The 21,942-nt window shown below is 38.6% G+C and overlaps 1 protein-coding gene across 7 annotated transcripts in view; it reads right to left on the reverse strand.

The window, feature by feature from the left end:
• PLCH1 (phospholipase C eta 1) overlaps positions 1-21,942 on the reverse strand; it is a 247,135-nt gene that overhangs the window by 78,128 nt on the left and 147,065 nt on the right. For 2 of the 7 annotated variants that reach the window (XM_081570579.1, XM_081570576.1), the window contains exons 1-3: positions 14,238-14,348; positions 12,439-12,567; positions 7,989-8,159 (exon numbers count right to left, since the gene is read on the reverse strand). In XM_081570579.1, the coding sequence (XP_081426705.1) occupies positions 7,989-8,159; positions 12,439-12,567; positions 14,238-14,282 (345 nt within the window). In that variant the 5' untranslated portion in view covers positions 14,283-14,348. Of the gene's footprint in view, positions 1-7,988; positions 8,160-12,438; positions 12,570-14,159; positions 14,367-21,942 lie in introns of those variants that run through there. The other 5 variants (XM_081570573.1, XM_081570574.1, XM_081570572.1 and 2 more) reach the window with 5 other exon arrangements.

Below are 21,942 nucleotides of genomic sequence, written 5' to 3' on the forward strand. Positions count from 1 at the left end.
ATGTGTGGTAAGCTCTGGTTATTTAAAGCTCATTTTTTATTTTATTTTATTTTTTTAAAGCTCATTTTTTAAATCAACTATTTAAAAACCTATTTAAAACTAAGGCAAGGAAAAATTGGTTGAAAGCTCTGTGTTCTTGAGCAGAGCTTACTGACTAGTGAGCTTCACTGTAGAGTTCTCCAGTGGGACTCTTAGGAAATTTCTGATGTAAATATCTTTAGGGGGGGTTTTCCCCTTGAGTTTACTTCCTAGAGCTGGAGACATGGAGGAAGAATCCATTCCATTTCTCTCCCCTTGCTTCTGGTGCTGCTGGCAAACCCTGGTTTGAGGCTTCGTAACTACAGTCTCTGCTTCCATCTTCACACAGCCACCTTCTTCTCTCTGTGTGTCTGTGTCTTTTCTGTTGCTTATAAGGACACTCATCACTGGATTTAGGGCACACACGAAATTTAGGATAATTTCATCTCAACACCCTTTAGTACATCTGCAAAGACCCTACTTTCAAATAAGGTCACATTTACAGATACAGGGAGTTAGGGCCTGGACATATCTTTTCAGGCTACTATTTAACCTACTGAAGTTTGTAATATTCCTCTAAGGAAATTTTTCCAGTATCCTACTTGGAAGGGATAAACCCAAGATCTGCACACTGGAAGAGGGCTGTGGCTCTCACACTTCAGCTCACAAATGTTCACTTAATCTTTGTACTCATTATCCATTTCCAAAACTTAAGAGACTTAAAACCACCACCACTTGCTTGTTCACAACTATGTAGGATGGTAAGTGGGACTGGGTCCAGCCACACAATTATTCTGTTTTCACCTGGGGGTTTCTAGGTAAAAACAGGCAGCTAGTCACATGACTACAGTCATATAGTCCAAAATGGCTTCACCGACATGACTGTGGTTGCTGTTGGCTGCGCCTCTTTATGTGGTCTCTCCTCCTCGGAGAAAGTACCCAGCTTCCTCACATGATAGTCTCACAGCCCCAACAGGGCACGAAGGGAACTGCCAAGACTCCCTGAAGCCTACATTCCTTGTACATCAATTTTGTCAAACCAAGTCACAAAGTCAGCCCAGGTTCAAGGGGCAGAAGAATAGACTCCACTTCTTGACAGGAGGAGAAGCAAAGTCATGGCATAAAGCAGCACACACACAGGGACATGGGAAATACTGTAGGCATCTGTAAAAACCACCTGACACATCTCCTGTGTTTCAGTGCCCTCGCTCAGGTGTGCCTGGTATGACTTAGTCCAGAGTCTTCTGGTCCATCCTCCTCCAGTTCTTATTTTCAGTTTCACGCCAGGGTGTAGAAGGGACAGCCGCCCTGCCACCACAGAGAGGGGAGAGGATCTGAAGCCCTAGCAGCATCTGGATCAGACTTCCAACCAATGCTTGTGCTTTCAACCCCTGCTCCTCTCCCGTCTTCAGAGTATTGTGTGAATTTCATTCTTGAGCTTTCTTGGGTTCTTCCAGGCAAATGAATGTGTTTTGTGGTTTCTTGCTCAGTGGTCTCAGGTTTCAGTGCTCTGGGGTCTCCTTTAGATCAGACAAGTTTCAAGATTTTGCTGTTTCTGTATCTTCTCCTATTCTCTCTGTCCTTGCAGTTTTACAGGGGGCAGGGGTCTTTTTACTATATTTTTGGGCAATTTCAGGAGGGAGCAGAGAAATATCTCTAGGTGAATGGTCATTAAGTTTCCAACTGAAGAAAACAACTGCAATAACTATTTATCTCCCCAAAATGGCTACTATAACTCATCCTAAAATTAAGGTACAAATTTCAAAACATTTAAACACAAAACTATTTCATAGAAAATGTATTTTGGGAACTGTATTCAAGGGAAAAAATATTACAAGACACAATTACTCTGAACAGTCTCTCAACTGCTTTAATTGTGAATGATTAAGAAGAATGAAACAGATTTGGGAAAGGCTCTTAATGGAATGCTTTTTATGATGAGGAAAATGCTTTACAAATAAAAGATAAAGGAACACTAACACCAGAAAGGGATAGTTCTAGCAGAGAAGAATTTATAATTATTTCCCACAAGAGAGGTGATATTAGAATGACCATGACTCTCACCAAACCAGTCTGGATTCGGTAAAGGGTAATGAGGGAGAAGGCAAAAATGACACTTATATAATTGGATCAGAAGAATCAAGGGTATATTTCAACAGAAAAAACATAAAAGCAAAATGAGCAACTGTTAGAACCACCACAAAGGGATAATATACAGGTCTGTGTCATATAAAGTTCAATAAGAAGAGGGCCTTCTAGCATGGGATCACAAAAGTTCTGAAAATTCCCCTGGAATTAACCAACCACATGCATATTTCAGATAAAAAGCCATACATAAATAGAAATCTGCTTTTGACTCATCTATGGCAGGGCCTTTGCTCTTGGTTAACAGCTAGAAGCATTTGCAAACTATAAAGATGCTTCAATATTCCTGCCTTCTCTTCCTCTCTCTTCAACACACAAGAAGCAAAAGGATTAATAAAAAGGTAGAGGCTTGCTAGGAAAGGCTGTCAAGGAGGGTGGAGGAAATGCAATCAGATTCTTACTCCTAAACCAAAACTCTGAAAAGAATCAAACACAAAATACATTCAGCCCCAGGGAAGGAATGGAGATGCAGATGTGGAGAGTGGACTTGTGGACACAGTGTGGCAGGGAGAGCGTGGGATGAATGAAGAGGGTAGCGTCAATTATACACGATCAGGTGTAAGATGGATGGCTGGTCCCTTTCTTCTCTGCTAGAACTATCCCTTTCTGGGAGGTTGCTGAGTAGCACAGGCAGAGCCCAGTCTGCTGCTCTGTGATGACCTGGAGGGATGGGATGAGGGTAGTGGGGGAGTCTAGGCAGGGAGGGGATGTATTTATAATTGTGGCTGATCTGCACTGTTGTACGGCAGAAACCAACACAACACTGTAGAACTTAAAAAAAAAAAACATATATATATATATATATTTAAATTTTAAAAAGTAGAAAAACTGGAAAAGGGTCTCAACCATCCCTTGTACTCTGGAACCACAGACTAATGGATGTGTGTGATGTTGATCTGTGGATGCAAGGAAGTGACAAAAGGGAAAATCCAGCCAACTGGCTTCTTCCCTAACTGGCACTTCTTCATGGATATACAAGACAGTGAGAATTTCTCTGAGCACATCGTATTTTAAGGATGAAAGTTCTAATCAAACAGCAACTGGACTTGTCAAAGTCATCAATTCAATTTTCAAAGTGCTTCAGTGAAATAAAAATGTCTGGCCTACAGGCCAATATTTGAACTCCCATAATGCTGGGCAGCATATGTGGCCAGCAGTGATATTTCATTTCACAACCGAGTAAATCTGTAAAATTTGAATATGCTGCTGGATCATTGAAAAAGCAAGAGAGTTCCAGAAAAACATCTATTTCTGCTTTATTGACTATGCCAAAGCCTTTGACTGTGTGGATCACAATAAACTGTAGAAAATTCTGAAAGAGATGGGACTACCAGACCATCTGACCTGTCTCTTGAGAAACCTGTATGCAGGTCAGGAAGCAACAGTTAGAACTGGACATGGAACAATAGACTGGTTCCAAATAGAAAAAGGAGTACATCAAGGCTGTATATTGTCACCCGGCTTATTTAACTTCTATGCAGAGTACATCATGAGAAACGCTGGGCTGGAAGAAACACAAGCTGGAATCAAGATTGCCAGAAGAAATATCAATAACTTCAGATATGTGGATGACACCACCCTTATGGCAGAAAGTGAAGAAGAACTAAAGAGCCTCTTGATGAAGGTGAAAGAAGAGAGTGAAAAAGTTGGCTTAAAGCTCAACGTTCAGAAAACTAAGATCATGGCATCTAGTCCCATCACTTCATGGGAAATAGATGGGGATACAGTGTCAGACTTTATTTTTTGGGGCTCCAGAATCACTGCTGATGGTGACTGCAGCCATGAAATTAAAAGACGCTTACTCCTTGGAAGGAAGGTTATGGCCAACCTAGATAGCATATTTAAAAGCGGAGACATTACTTTGCCAACAAAGGTCCGTCTAGTCAAGGCTATGGTTTTTCCAGTGGTCATGTATGGATGTGAGAGTTGGACTGTAAAGAAAGCTGAGTGCCAAAGAATTGATGCTTTTGAACTGTGGTGTTGGAGAAGACTCTTGAGAGTCCCTTGGGCTGCAAGGAGATCCAATCAATCCATCCTAAAAGAGATCAATCCTGGGTGTTCATTGGAAGGTCTGATGTTGAAGCTGAAACTCCAATACTTTGGGCACCTCATGTGAAGAATTGACTCATTGGAAAAGACCCTAATGCTGGGTAGGATTGGGGGTGGGAGGAGAAGGGGACGACAGAGGATGAGATGGTTGGATGGCATCACCGACTCGATGGACATGGGTTTGGGTAGACTCTGGGAGTTGGTGATGGACAGAGAGGCCTGGCGTGCTGCAATTCATGGGGTCGCAAAGAGTCGGACATGACTGAGCGGCTGAACTGAACTGAACACCAATCTGATGCCATCAGAAATGAATGAATTACTGCCATACGGATCGTCAAATTGTCTCAGATTTGTTACACTGTGAAAATCCCATTTCGAAACTCAAAACCCTATAAAACTCTTGACTAATGACTCTCCTGCTGCACGCTTAGATTATATCTAATTTTTCTCTAAGTTAAAAAATACTGAAATGCACAACTTGATAACTTTTTTCTATGCACAACAATTTCCTTAGGATGAATTATTAGAAGTAAAATGGATTGGTCAAAGTTTTATGTATTATGTAAAAATTGATAAATAATAAAACTACCCTATAGAAAGATTGTATCATTTTACAACTTCACCAGAACTATATGTATACCATGTTTCATACTATATTTTAACCTTTATTAATTTGATGGCTGAAAAATGGTCTCTTGGTTTTACTTCACGTTTTTTAGTTACTAGTGAAGGATGAACATTTTTAATGTTATTGACATTGTAAAATTTTTTATGTTTCAAATGTTTTGCACATTTTTCTACTGAGTATTCATTTCTCCCTGCAATAGTCTTGAGAACACATTCTACACTAGTGAAATTCACTATTTCTCTCTTTTGTATATTGTATTTTCCTAGTTTGAACTGATATTCATTTTATGATGTTTGATATATTGGACCACATATAAAAGTTTCAGGACACTAATATTTTCCTTATGGTTTATGCCTCTTGATACACGATAATTTTTAAAAATTTATTTTGTGTTAAATCCACATGTAGCTTCAAGCTAGTTTAGAAAATTAAACTGGAAATGGGTAATCTTCTGCCAGGAGCAGAAGTCACAGAACACTGGCTTCTATTTTGCCCAACTAAAATTTACTGGCTGAATGTCAATATAACAAAAGGAAGCAAAAAACACATGCCCCTTAGCAAGTGACATCCACTACTGCTATTCAGATAGAATGGGTAAATTCTGCTAGCACAAATGAATTTGAAGTCAGTATCTTTAAACATTTTAATTTTTCACACTGTTGTGCTTCCAGATATCTCTGTCAAAGGGCTTTCACATTCATCACACCTATCAATTTTCAAACTGACACTGTGAGACAAGGAAGGTAGGTATTAACTCCCCTTTTTACAGATTAGGAAACCAAGACTCAGAAACAATATTGATTGTCCTGCGCAAGATTCTCCAACCAATAAAGCTTACTGAAACTGACACAACATTGTAAAGCAATTACCCTCGAAGTAAAAAAAAAAAAAAAAAAAAAACTTGCCAGGTGTGAAATGCAGACTTTCTAGACTCCTGGTCTAATGGTCTTTCCACTATACTAGGAATAGTTCTTCTGATGAGAAAGCAGGAGTAGTTATAATTACAAGAAATAGGGTAATAGAGATTTAGAAAGGCATATTCTCTGGGGGGAAAAAAATTCTTCTATTACCCCATTCCCATTTTCTACTTGTCTTAGAGCTAACTTTGTTAACGGAGAATCACAGCCTTTGCCAAATTATCAAACTAATTTAATAACTGATTGTGATAAAACATTTTGCTAATACTATCTGGCTTAATCCTTAGGACAGCAACAATGAAATTTATAAATCTGTTATGCCTAAAATGTATGTGATGGTGGTAATGGAACAAACTAAAATATTACCAGGTCTAGTGTCTTTTTTCTGACACCACCGACTCTCTGATTCTCCAACACCAACTGGGTTCCAATGATGCAATTCAGTTCTGACACTGACCACCTGGAGTTAGCATTAGACCTCACAAGACTCAGGCCCACAGGCTGCCCCTACTTCAGATGCCAGCAACAAATGAGATGCTTAGGCTACCCTAGTTCTACTTGACCTATTAACAAATTTGGGAGTTTCGTCAAGGAATAATCAGAACTGGACAGTGGGTTAAAACTAAAAACAGATCTTAATCGGTAACTACTGCACAAGGGGAAAAGAGAAATCAGTATAGAACTGATTCAATTTTGAATACAAGTAGGGATTTACAGCCAAGGAGCAAGGTAGGGGTCAGTGGAGGAAGCACCAGGCAGAAGTGGGGATTTTGGCTAACCCAACCTAATAGGATTCTTCCTGAAATGCAGGCCAAGGTGATCAAATATCACCCAAGGAATAGTGGTAGATGAGGAATTTTATCAGACATCGAAGGTGACTTGATGTCAAGGATAGAGATTCTGGTTAAACCGACTTAGAATTATTGCTACAACTGGACTCTTAAGGGTAAGGCCAAAGGATGGAACCCAGTAGAAAAAATGGCTCCAAAGAGCCTGCCTAGAGTTTGTTTGGTTAAGGAGAAAGTCTTTGTCAGTTCCTGTGACTCAGTTTCTTTATGAGAATGACTTACAGAACTCAGAAAGGTGCTTTAGTTACTATTACCAGTTTATTAAAAAGTATACAACTCAGGAACAGCCATATGGAAGAGATGCATAGGGCAAGGTGTGAGGGAAGATATTTACCAATGAAGTACTATTTTGCTAGTTAAGAATTACGTCATAGGGCAGATGAATGGATAAAAAATTTGTGGTACATATATACAATGGAATATTACTCGGCCATAACATGGAATAAATTTGAGTCAGTTTTAGGTGAATGAATTTAGAGCCTATTATTCAGAGTGAAGGAAATCAGAGAAAAACAAATATCGTGTATTAAAGCATATATATGGAATCTAGAAAAAATGGTACTGAAGAACCTATTTGCAGGGCAAGAATAGAGATGGGGACATAAAGAATAGACCCGTGGACCCAGTGGGGAAAGGAGAGGGTGGGATGAATTGAGAGAGTAGCATTGAAACACGTACATTACCGTAAGTAAAAGAGATAGCTAAGGGGAAGTTGCTATATAACACAGGGAGCTCAATTGGTGTTCTGTGACAACCTAGATGGGCTGGAGCTGGGAGGGAGGTTCAAAAGGGAGGAGACATATGTATACTTATGGCTGATTCATATTGTGGTATGGCAGAAACCAAGACAACAATGTAAAGCAATTATCTTCCAACTAAAAAAAACGAAAAGAATTACATCATAGGAGACTTCCCTGGTGGTCCAGTGGCTCAGACTCCATGCTCCCAATACAGGGAGCTCAAGTTTGATTCCCAGTCAGGGAACTAGATCCCACATGCTGCAACTAAGTTCTATTACAGCCAAATAAATAATTTTTAAAAAGAATTATATCATAGTTAATAAATGCCTAGCTATATTACTAACATAACGAAAATATTACTATAGTACCTAAAAGGAAACACATGAGACAGTAGTCACTACTCTGTGGAAAAATATGCATATTTAAGGTTAAAAATTATGTATGTGTTCAATTTACTAATTCAATTTCTCTAAAGCTGCTGGGAACACATTTTTAAAACCTCATAGATACGATTTTTTTGGAATTGTGATATTTATCCCTCTAACCTATATTTAAAATATAACTACACCCAGCCCCAAGAGAAACCCACGTATCTTTCACAAGTATTTTTAAGTAAACATTCAGTTCAACAGTCTAGTGATACCTTTTGTTCCACCTTCAAAAACTGAGCCAGTTCTTCTACAGTTAGATGATCTTTCTTGTCACTGTAGCTCAAAAGCAACAGATAAAGGTCCCGTCTCAAAGACATCATTTTGTAAAACACACAGAACTCTTCAAAAGTCAGAGTTCCCTGATTTTCATCTGTATCAGCTTCCTGAAAGAGGCATAGAAAAAATTAGGCAGTAAGAGTTTGAAATAGGAAATTCAGTAGCAGGAAATAATATTTACAATAAAAAGCCAATACCTATTTCGCAAATGGTAAACATGTTCTTTTCAAGAACACATGGATCAATTTAAAAATTGACTATACATTAGGCCACAATAATGTTTCAAATTATAAAGAATCAACTTTATAAAAACTAATTTCTCTGACCACAGTAAATTTATAAAGCAACAAAGAAAGCTTAAAAAACTTTGTCTGGAAACAACCCATTTCTAAATAGGAAATTAAACAGAAGGAAACACATGTATCACGTATTAAAACTTGTGTGATGACATTAAAGCGGTAGTTAGAGGGGAACTTGAAGTTTTCAACTTATTAGAAAGCAAGGTAAATTAAAATCAGATGAGCGAACAATTCGACTCCAAAAGCTATTAAAAAGTTAAGCTAAGGAAAATAGAAGGAAAAAAATTATAAACAAAAGAAGAAAGCTAAACGAAATAGAAAACAAGAAGATATAACATCAAAGGTGAGCAATTAAGCCCAAAGCTGGTCTTTTGACAAAACTAATAAGAGAAATTTTGGAGAAGACTAATCATAAGCAAAAGAGAAAATACATTCAATATATGATAAAAATACTAGTCTCTTATCAGCTTCTAAACTGATTCAATCAAATGTAATTTTTACCTATAAAAGAATCTCTTAATTCTACATAGATAGCTTATTGCTCTTATAGCCAGCAGCATCACTGGTACCCCTCTGCCTGAAAAATCCATTTGCACTTATCTCTAGTTGAAATTATTTGCTCCTAGTAATGACTGAGCAAGGATCTTTTACCACGTACCTGCCTTCTGATTGGCTGAATTTGTCATAAAACCATAAAACTGCTGGGAGTATATAATGAGTAACCAATCCATTTACATGATCTCTATTCTAAGTGAACACAGTTGTAAAACCAAACAAAAACTGACAGGGGATGAATGGCATTTTGAAATACATAGATATTGTGACATATAGTCAGCTGGTATGTGGTTTTAAACACAGCTTTGAAAGTCAAAGTGTGTATAAAAATATATTTTTTTAAACTCTGCTAACTTTGTGTCAACTATGAACAAACACTTAGACCGATATTTACATCACACAGTTTCTTTTTGAGGCTGATTGCTGTTTCCTTCTGTCATTTTAAAAGCAGTGATAGACTGATCTATAGAATACCAACAATTTTGGTGTTTGAGGCTCTTGGCTGTAGTCTTTGCATCCTAAGAAAGTAGGTCTAATGTTCATATTTCTGCTGTAGTTTTTTCAAAATATATAACCCTGGATAGAGAAATGATACATTTTTCAAGATTTCCTTGGAAATGCCTAAACCATTAAGAACAGTACCACTCTGAGGTTTTAAGCCATAGCCTCAAAGACTTCAAAAGAAGCTATCCATACCCTAACAGATTACTTTTTAAAAATCAGTTGAATTTTGCACTGCAACAAGAAGGCAAAGAAAATTCCAGGAAGGATTTAATGTCTTTACTAGTAATTCAGTGAAAAAAAAAAAAAGAAAGAAAAAAATATGTTCCTTAAAATAATACTAAGATCCTTGCTCCCATTACTCCACCCTGAGCAACATGCAAAATCTATGGTAGAAGTAATCTACATTTACACTAGAAGCCCAGCTACTTCTCCAGTCACTCCTTGCTTGAGAAGTCTTTCAATCTTTAAATTCAAAGTCACAAAAAGAGACCTTAATGCTTTCTTAAAATGTCTCCAAAGTAGAAGGGAACCTTCCTACACTGTAGGTGGGAATGTAAATTGGTGCGGCCGCTATGGAAGCAGGATCGAGATTCCTTAAAAAATTAAAAATTGAGCTACCATATGACCTGGCAATCCCACTCCTGGGTATATATCCAGAGAACAACATGATTCAAAAGGATACATGCATCCCAGTGTTGATTGAAGCACTGTTTGAAATAGCTAAGACATGGAAGCAACCTGAATATCCATCAACAGAGGACTGAATAAAGAAGATGTGGTACATATATACAATGGAATATTACTCAGCCATTAAAAAGAATGAAGTAATGCCATTTGCAGTAACATGGATGGACCTAGAGAGTGTCATATTGAGTGAAGTCAGACAGAGAAGGAAAAATATCATATGATGTACCTTGTATGTGGAATCTAAAAAGAAATGGTACAAATGAACTTACAAAACAAAGAGAATCACAGATTTAGAAAATGAACTTATGGTTGCTGGGGGAAGGGATAGTTAGGGGCTTTGGGAAAGTCATGTGCACACTGCTACATTTGAAATGGATAACAAACAAGAACCTGCATAGCATATGGATCTCTGGTCAATATTATATGCCAGCTTGGATGGGAGGAGGGTTTGGGGGAAAGTGGATACATGTATATGTATGGCTGAGTCCCTTCACTGTTCACCTGAAACTACCACAATATTGTTAATTGGCTACACCTCAATACAAAAAATAAGAATTTTAAAGTTTGGGGAAAAAAATTTCTCCAAAGTATTAACTTTGAACTCACAAGACTTTTGACATAAACATTTCATGGTTTATCCTCAAAATACTTGTGCATTAGAGACAAAAGGTATCTGAAGAGGGTTAAAAATACAGAAGTAAAAACAGGTCAAAATTTTATGTTACTTCTCTTACTTCCAAAAAGGACTCCCCAGATCATTATTTTTGTAGGTATAGACTTTGCCCCCCTCTATAAGTGTACCCTCTCTGATTTAATCAGGGCTCTCTCTCCAGTACAATGAACATCTATGAAAAGGAACAGATGGGAGATGGGGCTCACAACAGGACAAAAGTTAGGTGTCACCCGGAGTGCCAGGAACATGGAGAACCTTTCCATGTAGTTTACAGACAGTTCACTCTGTGACAACTCAGTTCACCTCCAAAGTCCCTCTCTCCATCTCTAGTTCCTTTTATAGTGTGTCTCATTCCTTCCTTTTCTTTCCTTTCTCTTCAGTGCAATGGGACCAAGTTCCCACAGTGCAAACCATCTCCACCTTCCAAGGACAGGACCACAGGATATGTAACTGTAAGAGGTCACAGGTCAAAACGAGCCTCCATCTTCCATTCACTGTTGCAACTCACCCCTCATGTTGTTTCTGCCCTTACCACCTCTGATAACATGAGGTCAGGAAACAAAGGGAACAAAATACACTAACCATAAAATATAACCCTCTTACTTAATTTTACACATAGAAAATATGAACTACCTACTCACTTAGCAAATTACTGCAACACATGGATTATGTATATGACTTATCTTCAAATAAAAGCCTTTCCAAAATTAATGTTCTAGTAATTACTAATAATTGAGTCTTTGTGCCAGTCTTAATAGAACTCACTTCAGCATCTTAGAAGGCTGAGTACAATCCCAGCTGGGGGACACAGGATAAATTTGGGTCTAAGAATTTTCCTCCAGGACTTTCAAACTGGGAAAGAACATCTCATCTAATACCAACAAGCAGTGGAGTGAACTTCTGGAGAGCTCCCTAAATGGCAGGAGTGATAAAGCACTTCTAAATCTTATGGATTCTAAAATCCTCAATTCCTCTGAAACAAAATAGAGGGCTCTTGAGGAGTTCCACAAGTGCTATTTTTTCACACTATTTAGTCTTTATTCCCTGGAGAAGGAAATGGCACCCACTCCAGTACTCTTGCCTGGAAAATCCCATCGACGGAGGAGCCTGGTAGGCTACAGTCCATGGGGTCACGAAGAGTCGGACACAACTGATCGAATTCGCTTTCACTTTTCACTTTCACGATTGGAGAAGGAAATGGCAACCCACTCCAGTATTCTTGCCTGGAGAATCCTAGGGACAGAGGAGCCTGGTGGGCTGTCGTCTGTGGGGTCGCACAGAGTTGGACATGACTGAAGCAACTTAGCAGCAGCAGCAGTCTTTATTCTGATCCTCATAACAGACCATGAGATTGATAGATCAGATCTTATCCTCTCCAAGGGACTTCATCCCATTTACCCCATTATTTAACTGTCAGGTAAAGTGCTTATAATCACTCTGAAAATGGCAACAACAACACATTTTAGGAAGTGAAATTGTGGAGGCATGTTAAGTTTGGGAAGTTTTCTTTGATGAAATAAAATGCCTCTGTCTTCAAAGTAAAACAAACGATGGACAGCAAGTAATATTAGCTTCCACCAAGACAAAATAGCCTTTTCAAATATCTCAGTATACCATTACTGTCCAAAGTGTATTTTACGTAAGGTCAATCCCATTGTGAAAACATACCTGAAACATTTGTCTGACTTTTCTTCGGGGCAGATTGACATTTAGTTTGTGCATCAATTGGTATATCTCTTCAATGTTCAATAATCCATCGCCATTCTTATCAGCTTCCTCAAAGGTCTGCTTCACCCACTTGCAGAAAGGTCAAGGACACACTTACCACTTGCATTGTCATCAAAATAAAAACTACTTTCACAGAATATGCACAAGGACATTGATCATTAACACCAAACTTGAGAAGAAATCCTTTTGAGGAGACACCAAAATCCACAGGCTCTTAGTGAGTTACTAATAGTGTCAATAAGAATGGTGAGAGGAGGACACATGGAGGTGATTCCCTTCACTGGGAAATGAGGGTCAAATCATATCACCCAGGAAGCTTACTTATTGGATTGGCCAAAAAATTTGGTCAGGTTTTTCTGTAGCATCTTATGGAAAAATCCAAACGAACTTTTTGGTCAACCCTGTATCTCTAAGGAGAAGCCCCAGCAAGATGGTAGGGGGGCAAAATCCCAGTTAGAATCAAATCCCATACCCACCAGAGACACTTAGAGGTCTCAAACAAACCTTGGGCACACCAGGACCCAGAGAACCCACAGAGACTGAGACAGAACTGTGTTTGAGTGTCTCCTGTGGAGGTGCGGGCCAGCAGTGGACTGCCGCAGGGGCAGGGGCTCTGGGTGCAGTAGACCTGGGTATGGCGTAAGCCTTCTTGGAGGAAGTCACCATTAACCCCACCATAGAGCCACCAGAACTTACACAGGACTGGGGAAACAGACTCTTGGAGGACACAAACAAAACCTTGTGTGCACCAGGACCCAGGAGAAAGGAGCAATGACCCCATAAGAGACTGACCCAGGCTTGCCCATGAGTGTCCAGGAGTCTCCGGTGGAGGCATGGGTCAGCGGTGATCTGCTGCAGGGTCTGGGGCACAGAGTGCAGCAGTGCATGCACTGCACCTTTTGAAGGAGGTCGCCATTATCTTCATTATCTCCACCATAGCTTGGCCTCAGGTCAAATAAGAGGGAGGGAAAACAGCCCCACCCATCAACAGAAAATTGGATTAAAGATTTACTGAGCATGACCCCACCCATTAGAACAAGACCCAATTTCACCCTCAGTCAGTCTCTTCCAACAGGAAGCTTCCATAAGCCTCTTATCCTTCTCCATCAGAGGGCAGATAGAATGAAAACAACAATCACAGAAAACTAACCAATCTGATCACATGAACCACAGCCTTGTCTAATTCAGTGAAATTATGAACCATGCCATGTAGGGCCACCTAAGACAGACGGGTAATGGTGGAGAGTTCTGACAAAACATGGTCCACTGGAGAAGGGAATGGCAAACCACTTCAGTATTCTTGCCTTGAGAACGCCATGAACAGTATCAACAGGCAAAAAGATAGGACATTGAAACATGAACTCCCCAGGTCAGTAGGTGCCCAATATGCTACTGGAGATCAGTAGAGAAATAACTCCAGAAAGAATGAAGAGACAGAGCCAAAGCAAAAACAACACCCACTTGTGGATGTGACTGGTGATAGAAGTAAAGTCCAATGCTGTAAAGAGCAATACTGCATAGGAACCTGGAATGTTAGGTCCATGAATCAAGCCAAATTGGTCAAACAGGAGATGACAAGAGTGAACATTGACATTTTAGCAATCAGCGAACTATGGAGCAGAATGGGTGAATTTAACTCAGATGACCATTATATCTATTACCGTGGGCAGGAATCCCTTAGAAGAAATGGAGTAGCCATCATAGTCAACAAACGAGTCCGAAATGCAGTACTTGGATGCAATCTCAAAAACGACAGAATGCTCTCTGTTTCCAAGGCAAACCATTCAATATCACAGTAATCCAAGTCAATGCCCCGACCAGTAATGCTGAAGAGAAGCTGAAGTCGAATGGTTCTATGGAGACCTATAAGACATTCTAGAACTAACACCCAAAAAAGATGTCCTTTTCATCATAGGGGACTGGAATGCAAAAGAAGGAAGTCAAGAAATACCTGGAGTAATAGGCAAATTTGGCCTTGGAGTACCAAATGAAGCAGGGCAAAGGCTAACGGAGTTTTGCCAAGAGAACGCACTGGTCATAGCAAACACCCTCTTACAACAACACAAGAGAAGACTCTACACATGGACATCACCAGATTGTCAATATCGAAATCAGACTGATTATATTCTTTGCAGCCAAAGATGGAGAAGCTCTATACAGTCAGCAAAAATAAGACCGGCAGCTGACTGTGGCTCAGATCACGAACTCCTTATTGCCAAATTCAGACTTAAATTGAAGAAAGTTGGGAAAACCACTAGACCTAAATCAAATCACTTATGATTATACAGTGCGAGGGACAAATAGATTCAAGGGATTAGATCTGATAGACAGAGTGCCTGATGAACTATGGACGAAGTTTCGTGACACTATACAGGAGGCAGTGATCAAGACCATCCCCAAGAAAAATAAATGCATAAAGGCAAAATGGCTGTCTGAGGAGGCCTTAAAAATAGCTGTGAAAAGAAGAGAAGGGAAAGGCAAAGGAAACAACGAAAGATATACCCATTTGAACCCAGAGTTCCAAAGAATAGCAAGGAGAGATAAGAAAGCCTTCCTCAGCAATCAATGCAAAGAAATAGAGGAAAACAGTAGAATGAAAAAGACTACAGATCTCCTCAAGAAAACGAGAGACACCAAGGGAACATTTCATGCAAAGATGTGCACAATAAAGGACAGAAATGGTATGGACTTATCAGAAGCAGAAGATATTAAGAAGAGGTGACAGGAATACACAGAAGAACTATGCAAAAAAGATTTTCAAAACCCAGATAACCACAATGGTGTGATCACTAACCTAGAGCCACATATCCTGGAATAGGAAGTCAAGTGGGCCTTAGAAAGCATCACTATGAACAAAGCTAGTGGAGGTGATGAAATCCCAGTTGAGCTATTTCAAATCCTAAAAGATGATGCTGTGAATGTGCTGCACTCAATATGCCAGCAAACTTGGAAAACTCAGCAGTGGCCACAGGACTGAAAAATGTCAGTTTTCATTCCAATCCCAAAGAAAGCCAATGCCAAAGATTGCTCAACCTACTGCACAATTGCATTCATCTCACACGCTAGCAAAGTAATGCTCAAAATTCTCCAAGCCAGGCTTCAACATTACATGAACCGTGAAATTCCAGATGTTCAAGCTGGATTTAGAAAAGGCATAGGAACCAGAGATCAAATTGCCAACATCCACTGGATCACAGAAAAACCAAGGGGGTTCCAGAAAAACATCTATTTCTGCTTTATTGACTATGCCAAAGCCTTTGACTGTGTGGATCACAACAAACTGTGGAAAATTCTGAAAAAGATGGGAATACCAGACCACCTGACCTGCCTCCTAAGAAGTCTATATACAAGTCAAGAAACAACAGTTAGAACTGAGCATGGAATAACAGACTGGTTCCAAATCTGGAAAGGAGTACATCAAGGCTGTATATTGTCACCTTGCTTATTTTACTTATATTCAGAGTACATCATGAGAAATGCTGGACTGGATGAAGCATAAGTTGGAATCAAGATTGCCGCGAGAAATATCAATAACCTCAGATACGCAGATGACACCACCCTTATGGCAGAAAGTGAAGAAGAGCTAAAGAGCCTCTTGATGAAAGTTAAAGAGGAGAGTGAAAATGTTGGCTTAAAACTCAACATTCAGAAAACTAATATCATGGCATCTGGTCCCATCACTTCATGGCAAATAGATGGGGAAACAATGGAAACGGTGACAGACTTTTATTTTTTAGGGCTCCAAAATCACTGCAGATGGTGACTGCAGCCATGAAATTAAAAGACGCTTGCTCTTTGGAAGGAAAGCTATGACCAACCTAGACAGCATATCAAAAAGCAAAGACATTACTTTGCCGACACAGGTCCGTCTAGTCATAGCTATGGTTTTTCCAGAAGTCACGTATGGATGTGAGAGTTGGACTATAAAGAAAGCTGAGCACCAAAGATTTGATGCTTTTGAACTGTAGTGTTGGAGGAGGCTCTTGAGAGTTGGACTGCAAGGAGATCAAAGCAGTCCATCCTAAAGGAAATCAGTCCTGAATATTCATTGGAAGGACTGATGCTGAAGCTGAAATTCCAATACTTTGGCCACCTGATGCGAAGAGCTGACTCATTTGAAAAAACCCTAATGCTGGGAAAGATTGAAGGCGGAAGGAGAAGGGGATGACAGAGGATGAGATGGTTGGATGGCATCACTCACTCAATGGACATGAGTTTGGGTAAACTCTGGGAGTTGGTAATAGACAGGGAGGCCTTGCGTGCTGCAGATCATGGGGTCGCAAACAGTAGGACACGACTGAACGATTGAACTGAACTTATATCTCACACTACACGATCTTTTCAATTCCCTTTTCTCAGTTTCACTCTTACATTTAGATACTGAGACCGTTTTTTTTAATCTCCTTATTGTTCAAATGAGGATATAAAACTAGAAGAGAGGGAGAAATTTGATAAGAATTAGTAAAAGAACCAGATCTCAGTCCCAGGTCTCCTGCAACTTGGTCTATCTCTATTTTCTCCTACACAGAATGCTGTCTCTACACTGTTCCTCTTCTTATTACTAGCTTTAAAGGTTCTTAGATAATAAACCCAACTTCTAAATCAAGGGCAGGAAAAGGAACTATAACTTGATATGCTAGAGGTTGCTTTAAAGTTCAGTTAAGATACTAGGTGCCCGAGAATATGAGTTTAGATGCAAAGGATTTATACCATGTGAACTGAAATTTTAAAAGGCCCCCAGAAAAATGAGTATTGGATTTTTTTACATAGTGAGGAAGCATAACAAAATAGTAACAAATGGATGAGTTTAAAATTCCCAGTTATATTTTAGCAGAGGGCTTTTTTTAAATGTATGATTTATAGGTGTTAGGGTTAGATTACAGAAGATAGGACTGGTACGCATATTTGAAAAACCAAGGACTTCCCTAGCAGTCCAATGGTTAAGACTTTACCTTCCAATGCAGGGGGTACAGCTTTGATGCCTGGACAGGAAACTGGGATCCCACATGCCTTGTGGCCAAAAGAACAGAACATAAGCAACAGAAGAAATATTGTAACAACTTTAATAAAGACTTCAAAAATGGTCCACTATAGTTTTTCCAGTAGTCATGTATGGATGTGAGAGTTGGACTATAAAGAAAGCTGAGCACTGAAGAATTGATGCTTTTGAACTGTGGTATTGGAGAAGACTCTTGAGAGTCCCCTGGACTGCAAGGAGATCCAATCAGTCCATCCTAAAGGAAATGAGTCCTGAATATTCATTGGAAGGACTGATGCTGAAGCTCCAATACTTTGGCCATCTGATGTGAAGAACTGACTCATTGGAAAAGACCCTCACACTGGGAAAGACTGAGGGCAAAAGGAGAAAGGGGTGACAAAGGATGAGATGGTTGGATGGCATCACTGACTCAATGGACATGAGTTTGAGCAAACTCAGGGAGATAATGAAGGACAGAGAAGCCTGGTGTGCTGCAGTTTATGGGGTTGCAAATAGTCAAACATGAATTAACTATTGAACAACAACAACAACAACAAACTTAAAAAAAAAAAAGATCCGCATCAATAAATCTTTTAAAAAAAGAAGAAAGAAAAGAAAACCAAACTCAGCTTCAAAATTCAAAGGATAATGAAGAAGAAAAGAATGAAGGTGGGAGTAGGTCAAAGGAAGAGGTCAATGAAAAATATTCATCAAGCAGGTGACCTCAGACAGAGATTTTCATTTAAGTCAAAATATTAACTGACCTCTTAGTAGTAACTCAGAACATTTATATTTTTAGGTAATTCAAATTATGATTATAGGAGATTATATCTTAAAAAGAAAATAAAATATGACAGTTAGTCTTATTTCTCCCAAAGTTCATCAGAAATGATTTTCAACTGTAAATATGTTTCACATCTTGTTCCCTTTATAACATTTGAGAATAACCAGCCCGGTTCTTTCAAATTCAATTGTTCCTCATAGAGTTCAGGTAGGACCTCATTATATATGATACCTGGAAGTTAAAGCGTGATCCAGGACCCAGAGGGAATAATAACTGAAGAATCAAGAGTAAAACATTTGGACCAATTACTAGTTAGAACCCGAATCTCGTTGTTTCTGTTTTCTAGGCATACAGTGCTCATTGCATGAGCTTTATTTCTTTTGACCATGAACACTGCTCTGTGCCCCACAAAGTATTTGGTCAGAATTGAAAGAAATGATTAAATGAGTCCAAGAACAGCAGTATTTTCATCCTTTGATGCTAAATTTCTTAACCAAAGCACCTTAATGACTTCTCCAGAGAAGAAGCAGGGACAAACAAACCCAAAGCATGAAATTCTGCAGAAACAAACCCTTTTGGATGAGCCTGTGTCTGCGAGGCCTTCAGTGTCAATACACGAGCTGGCCTGGACTGTTGGTTTAAGGTATCTAGAGTTGGTAAGACAGAAACAGAAGTAGACTCAGACAAGTAATGTACACTAGTTCTGACTTCATTGTGACCTGGCCCTATGACAGTGAGTCACTTATATTACCCCTTGGGGTTTCCATTTCTTCATCTATAATGTCAGTGAGCACAACTAGATGACCTTGAAGCCCATTCCAACTCTAAGATTCTATGAAAGAAACACCATTCTCTCAGTAACAGTACACAACGTATAAGATACAACTGAAGGTAAAAGTATTCTGATACCCCAAAGTTGTTCTTCATAATTAACACGAGTGCCCAAGAAAGCCCTGAATTAATGATTCATAGCCAATACACGATAAATTTAAGAAAAGAAATAACAATTTTATGAAGAAAAACTAGGAGAGTAAAAACTGAATGAAAAGTTCTGGCCTAGTATTTTTTAGCCAAAAAACTGTAGGAGAATGTCAAGCATTGAACAGTACTATTTAGTTCAGGGGTGGGTAAACAGGCCCCTGAAGAGGGCCTCAAAGTATATATTTTAGGTTTTGCAGGCTATTTAGTCTCAGCTGCAACTACCCAACTCTGCTATCACAGGCAATACATAAATGAATTGGCATGGTTGTGTTTCAATAAAATTTAAGGATGCTGAACTCTGAATTTCATAAAACCTCAAGTGTCAAAAAGTTTTATTCTTCTTTTGATTTTTTTTCTTCCATAGAAAACCCATTCTTAGCTCAGGAGGCCATGTAACAGAAAGGGAGGGCCAGATTTGCCCTACAAGCAGAACTCCAAATTTATAGAGAAAGCATAAGGCTCCAGTTGACAACATCCATAAAGGAGTGCCTGGAGTCTTCTAGAGGTAATAATTTCCCTAGTGACATCAAGAGGTAAGGTAGAGGAATCACAGAGGAGAATGATCTGATGGAGGAATATAGTGAGGCTAAGTACCTAAGCATCATCATCTTTGTATGCTGTGGACACTGCGTTTTTAGATGTCAATCTATCTGTATAGGAAAAGCAAAAAGTCTGCCAATCCTTATCCCTCTCTAGCAATAACAGCAGCAGCTACTATTTATAAAATGCTTAATATGAGCCAGAGAGCATTCAAAGCACTTTGTGTAGAACCAACTCATTTGATGGTCACACAATGAGACAGGGTGGGCACCATCATTATTATCCTCATCACCATGTTCAAGACTCTGAAGCAAAAGAGTTTAAGTAACTCCTCCAGTTACACAGTACATGGCAGCCTTGGAGCTGGACCCCAGACAGGGCAGCACCAGTCTCAGTCGTTAACCACAACACTGTGTTGCTTCTGATAGACACAGGTACCACATCTACCTCCATTCCACATGGCCATACTGCAGAAATAACCTGAATTTCACTTTACACCGGATGGATTTTATTCATGCAATCATTTAAGACTCATTATTCTCATTATTCATTCACAGTTGAAATTTTTAGGTCTAATTGAAATGTAATAATAATGAACATCTCAGCTCTATTCTCCTCAATTAATGTAATTAAATGTACATCTAATCAGGGATGTCATTCTGATAGTAAGACATTATCTAAACTCCTATCAAATCCTGAAAAATCTCTATGAGAATGGTTCTCTGACTCAACATAAATTTCCCTATTTTTGACACCAGCTTCCTCTTCATTATTCATTAATTTCCTGCTTCTTTTTCTTTCCTCACTGACATGAATAGCAACTATTCTATATTTCTTATAAAATGGTTCCTCTGTGTGATTCTAGGGTACGCTCACTTTCTAGATAGCATATTTTCAAAATATGCAGTTCTTCAGCTGTCAATTAACTCAAATATGAAAACTTTCTACTGCTAGTAAACATGAACAAACAAATCAGGTTCAAAAAACTACTCATCTAAAGTAGTATAAATTTAAACTAGAGTATTATAACTTTAGAACATAAAATGTAATCTTCAAGATAACCACAAAGAAGACAGCTATAGAATTTACATAAAAGGAAACAATGAAAGAATTTATTTTGCAACCAAAAAAGAAAAAAAAAAAACACATAAAAAGAAGATAGTCTCTTATTATTCAAGAAATAAGAGACAAAAAAAAAATATAAGGCATAAAGAAAACAAATACCACAATAACATATTAATCCTTGTCAATAATTATCTCCATGTAAATCAGTTAAACTCCCCAAAAGACAGATTGACAGGATAGATTAAAACTCCTGACCAAACTATATGATGTCTACAGGAAACTCACTTGAGATCCAAAGACACAAACAGGTTGAAAATGAAAGGATGAGAAAAGATATTTGATGCAAATCATAACTAAAAGAGAGCAGGGGTGGCTATACTAACATCAAACAATAGACTTAAAACAGGCTGTAAGAGACTGTCATTATGTATTAACAGAAGTCTCAATACAATGAGAAGCTATACCAATTATAAACATGCATGTGTCTAATGACAGACCATCAAAATATATAAGCAAAAACTGAGAAAATTGAAGAGAGAAAGAGTTTTACAATAATACTTGGAGACTGCACCCACAATAATGGATAGAACAACCAGACAGAACTAAGGAAATGAATTTAAACAACACAATAAATCAACTAGATCTAACAGACATATATAGACACTCTACCCAACAGTAACAGCATATACATTCTTCTCAAGTGTATATAGGACATTTTCAGGATAGATTACATTTTAGGCCACCCATGAAGTCTCAATAGATTTAAAATAATAGCAGAAAGAAGAAAATAAGAAAGACAAGAACAGATATGAAGTGGAAAAACAACTGAGGGAAAAAAATCAGTGAAATCAAAAGTAGTTTTTTCAAAAAGATTAATAAAAGTCAAAAAACCTTTAGTTAGACAGACAAAGAGAAAAAAAAAAAAAGACTCAGGGTACTAAAATCAGAAATGAAAGTGGGGACATTACTACTGATTCTACAGAAACATAAAGGACTATAAGATACCACTATAAACAATTGTACACCAAAAAATTGGATAGCTTAGATGAAATGGACAAATTCCTAGAAATATAAAAACTACCAAGACTAAATCACA

This window comes from Giraffa tippelskirchi, chromosome 2, assembly GCF_054371585.1.
Source record: "Giraffa tippelskirchi isolate mGirTip1 chromosome 2, T2T-mGirTip1v1.2.pri, whole genome shotgun sequence".
NCBI lineage: Eukaryota > Metazoa > Chordata > Mammalia > Artiodactyla > Giraffidae > Giraffa > Giraffa tippelskirchi.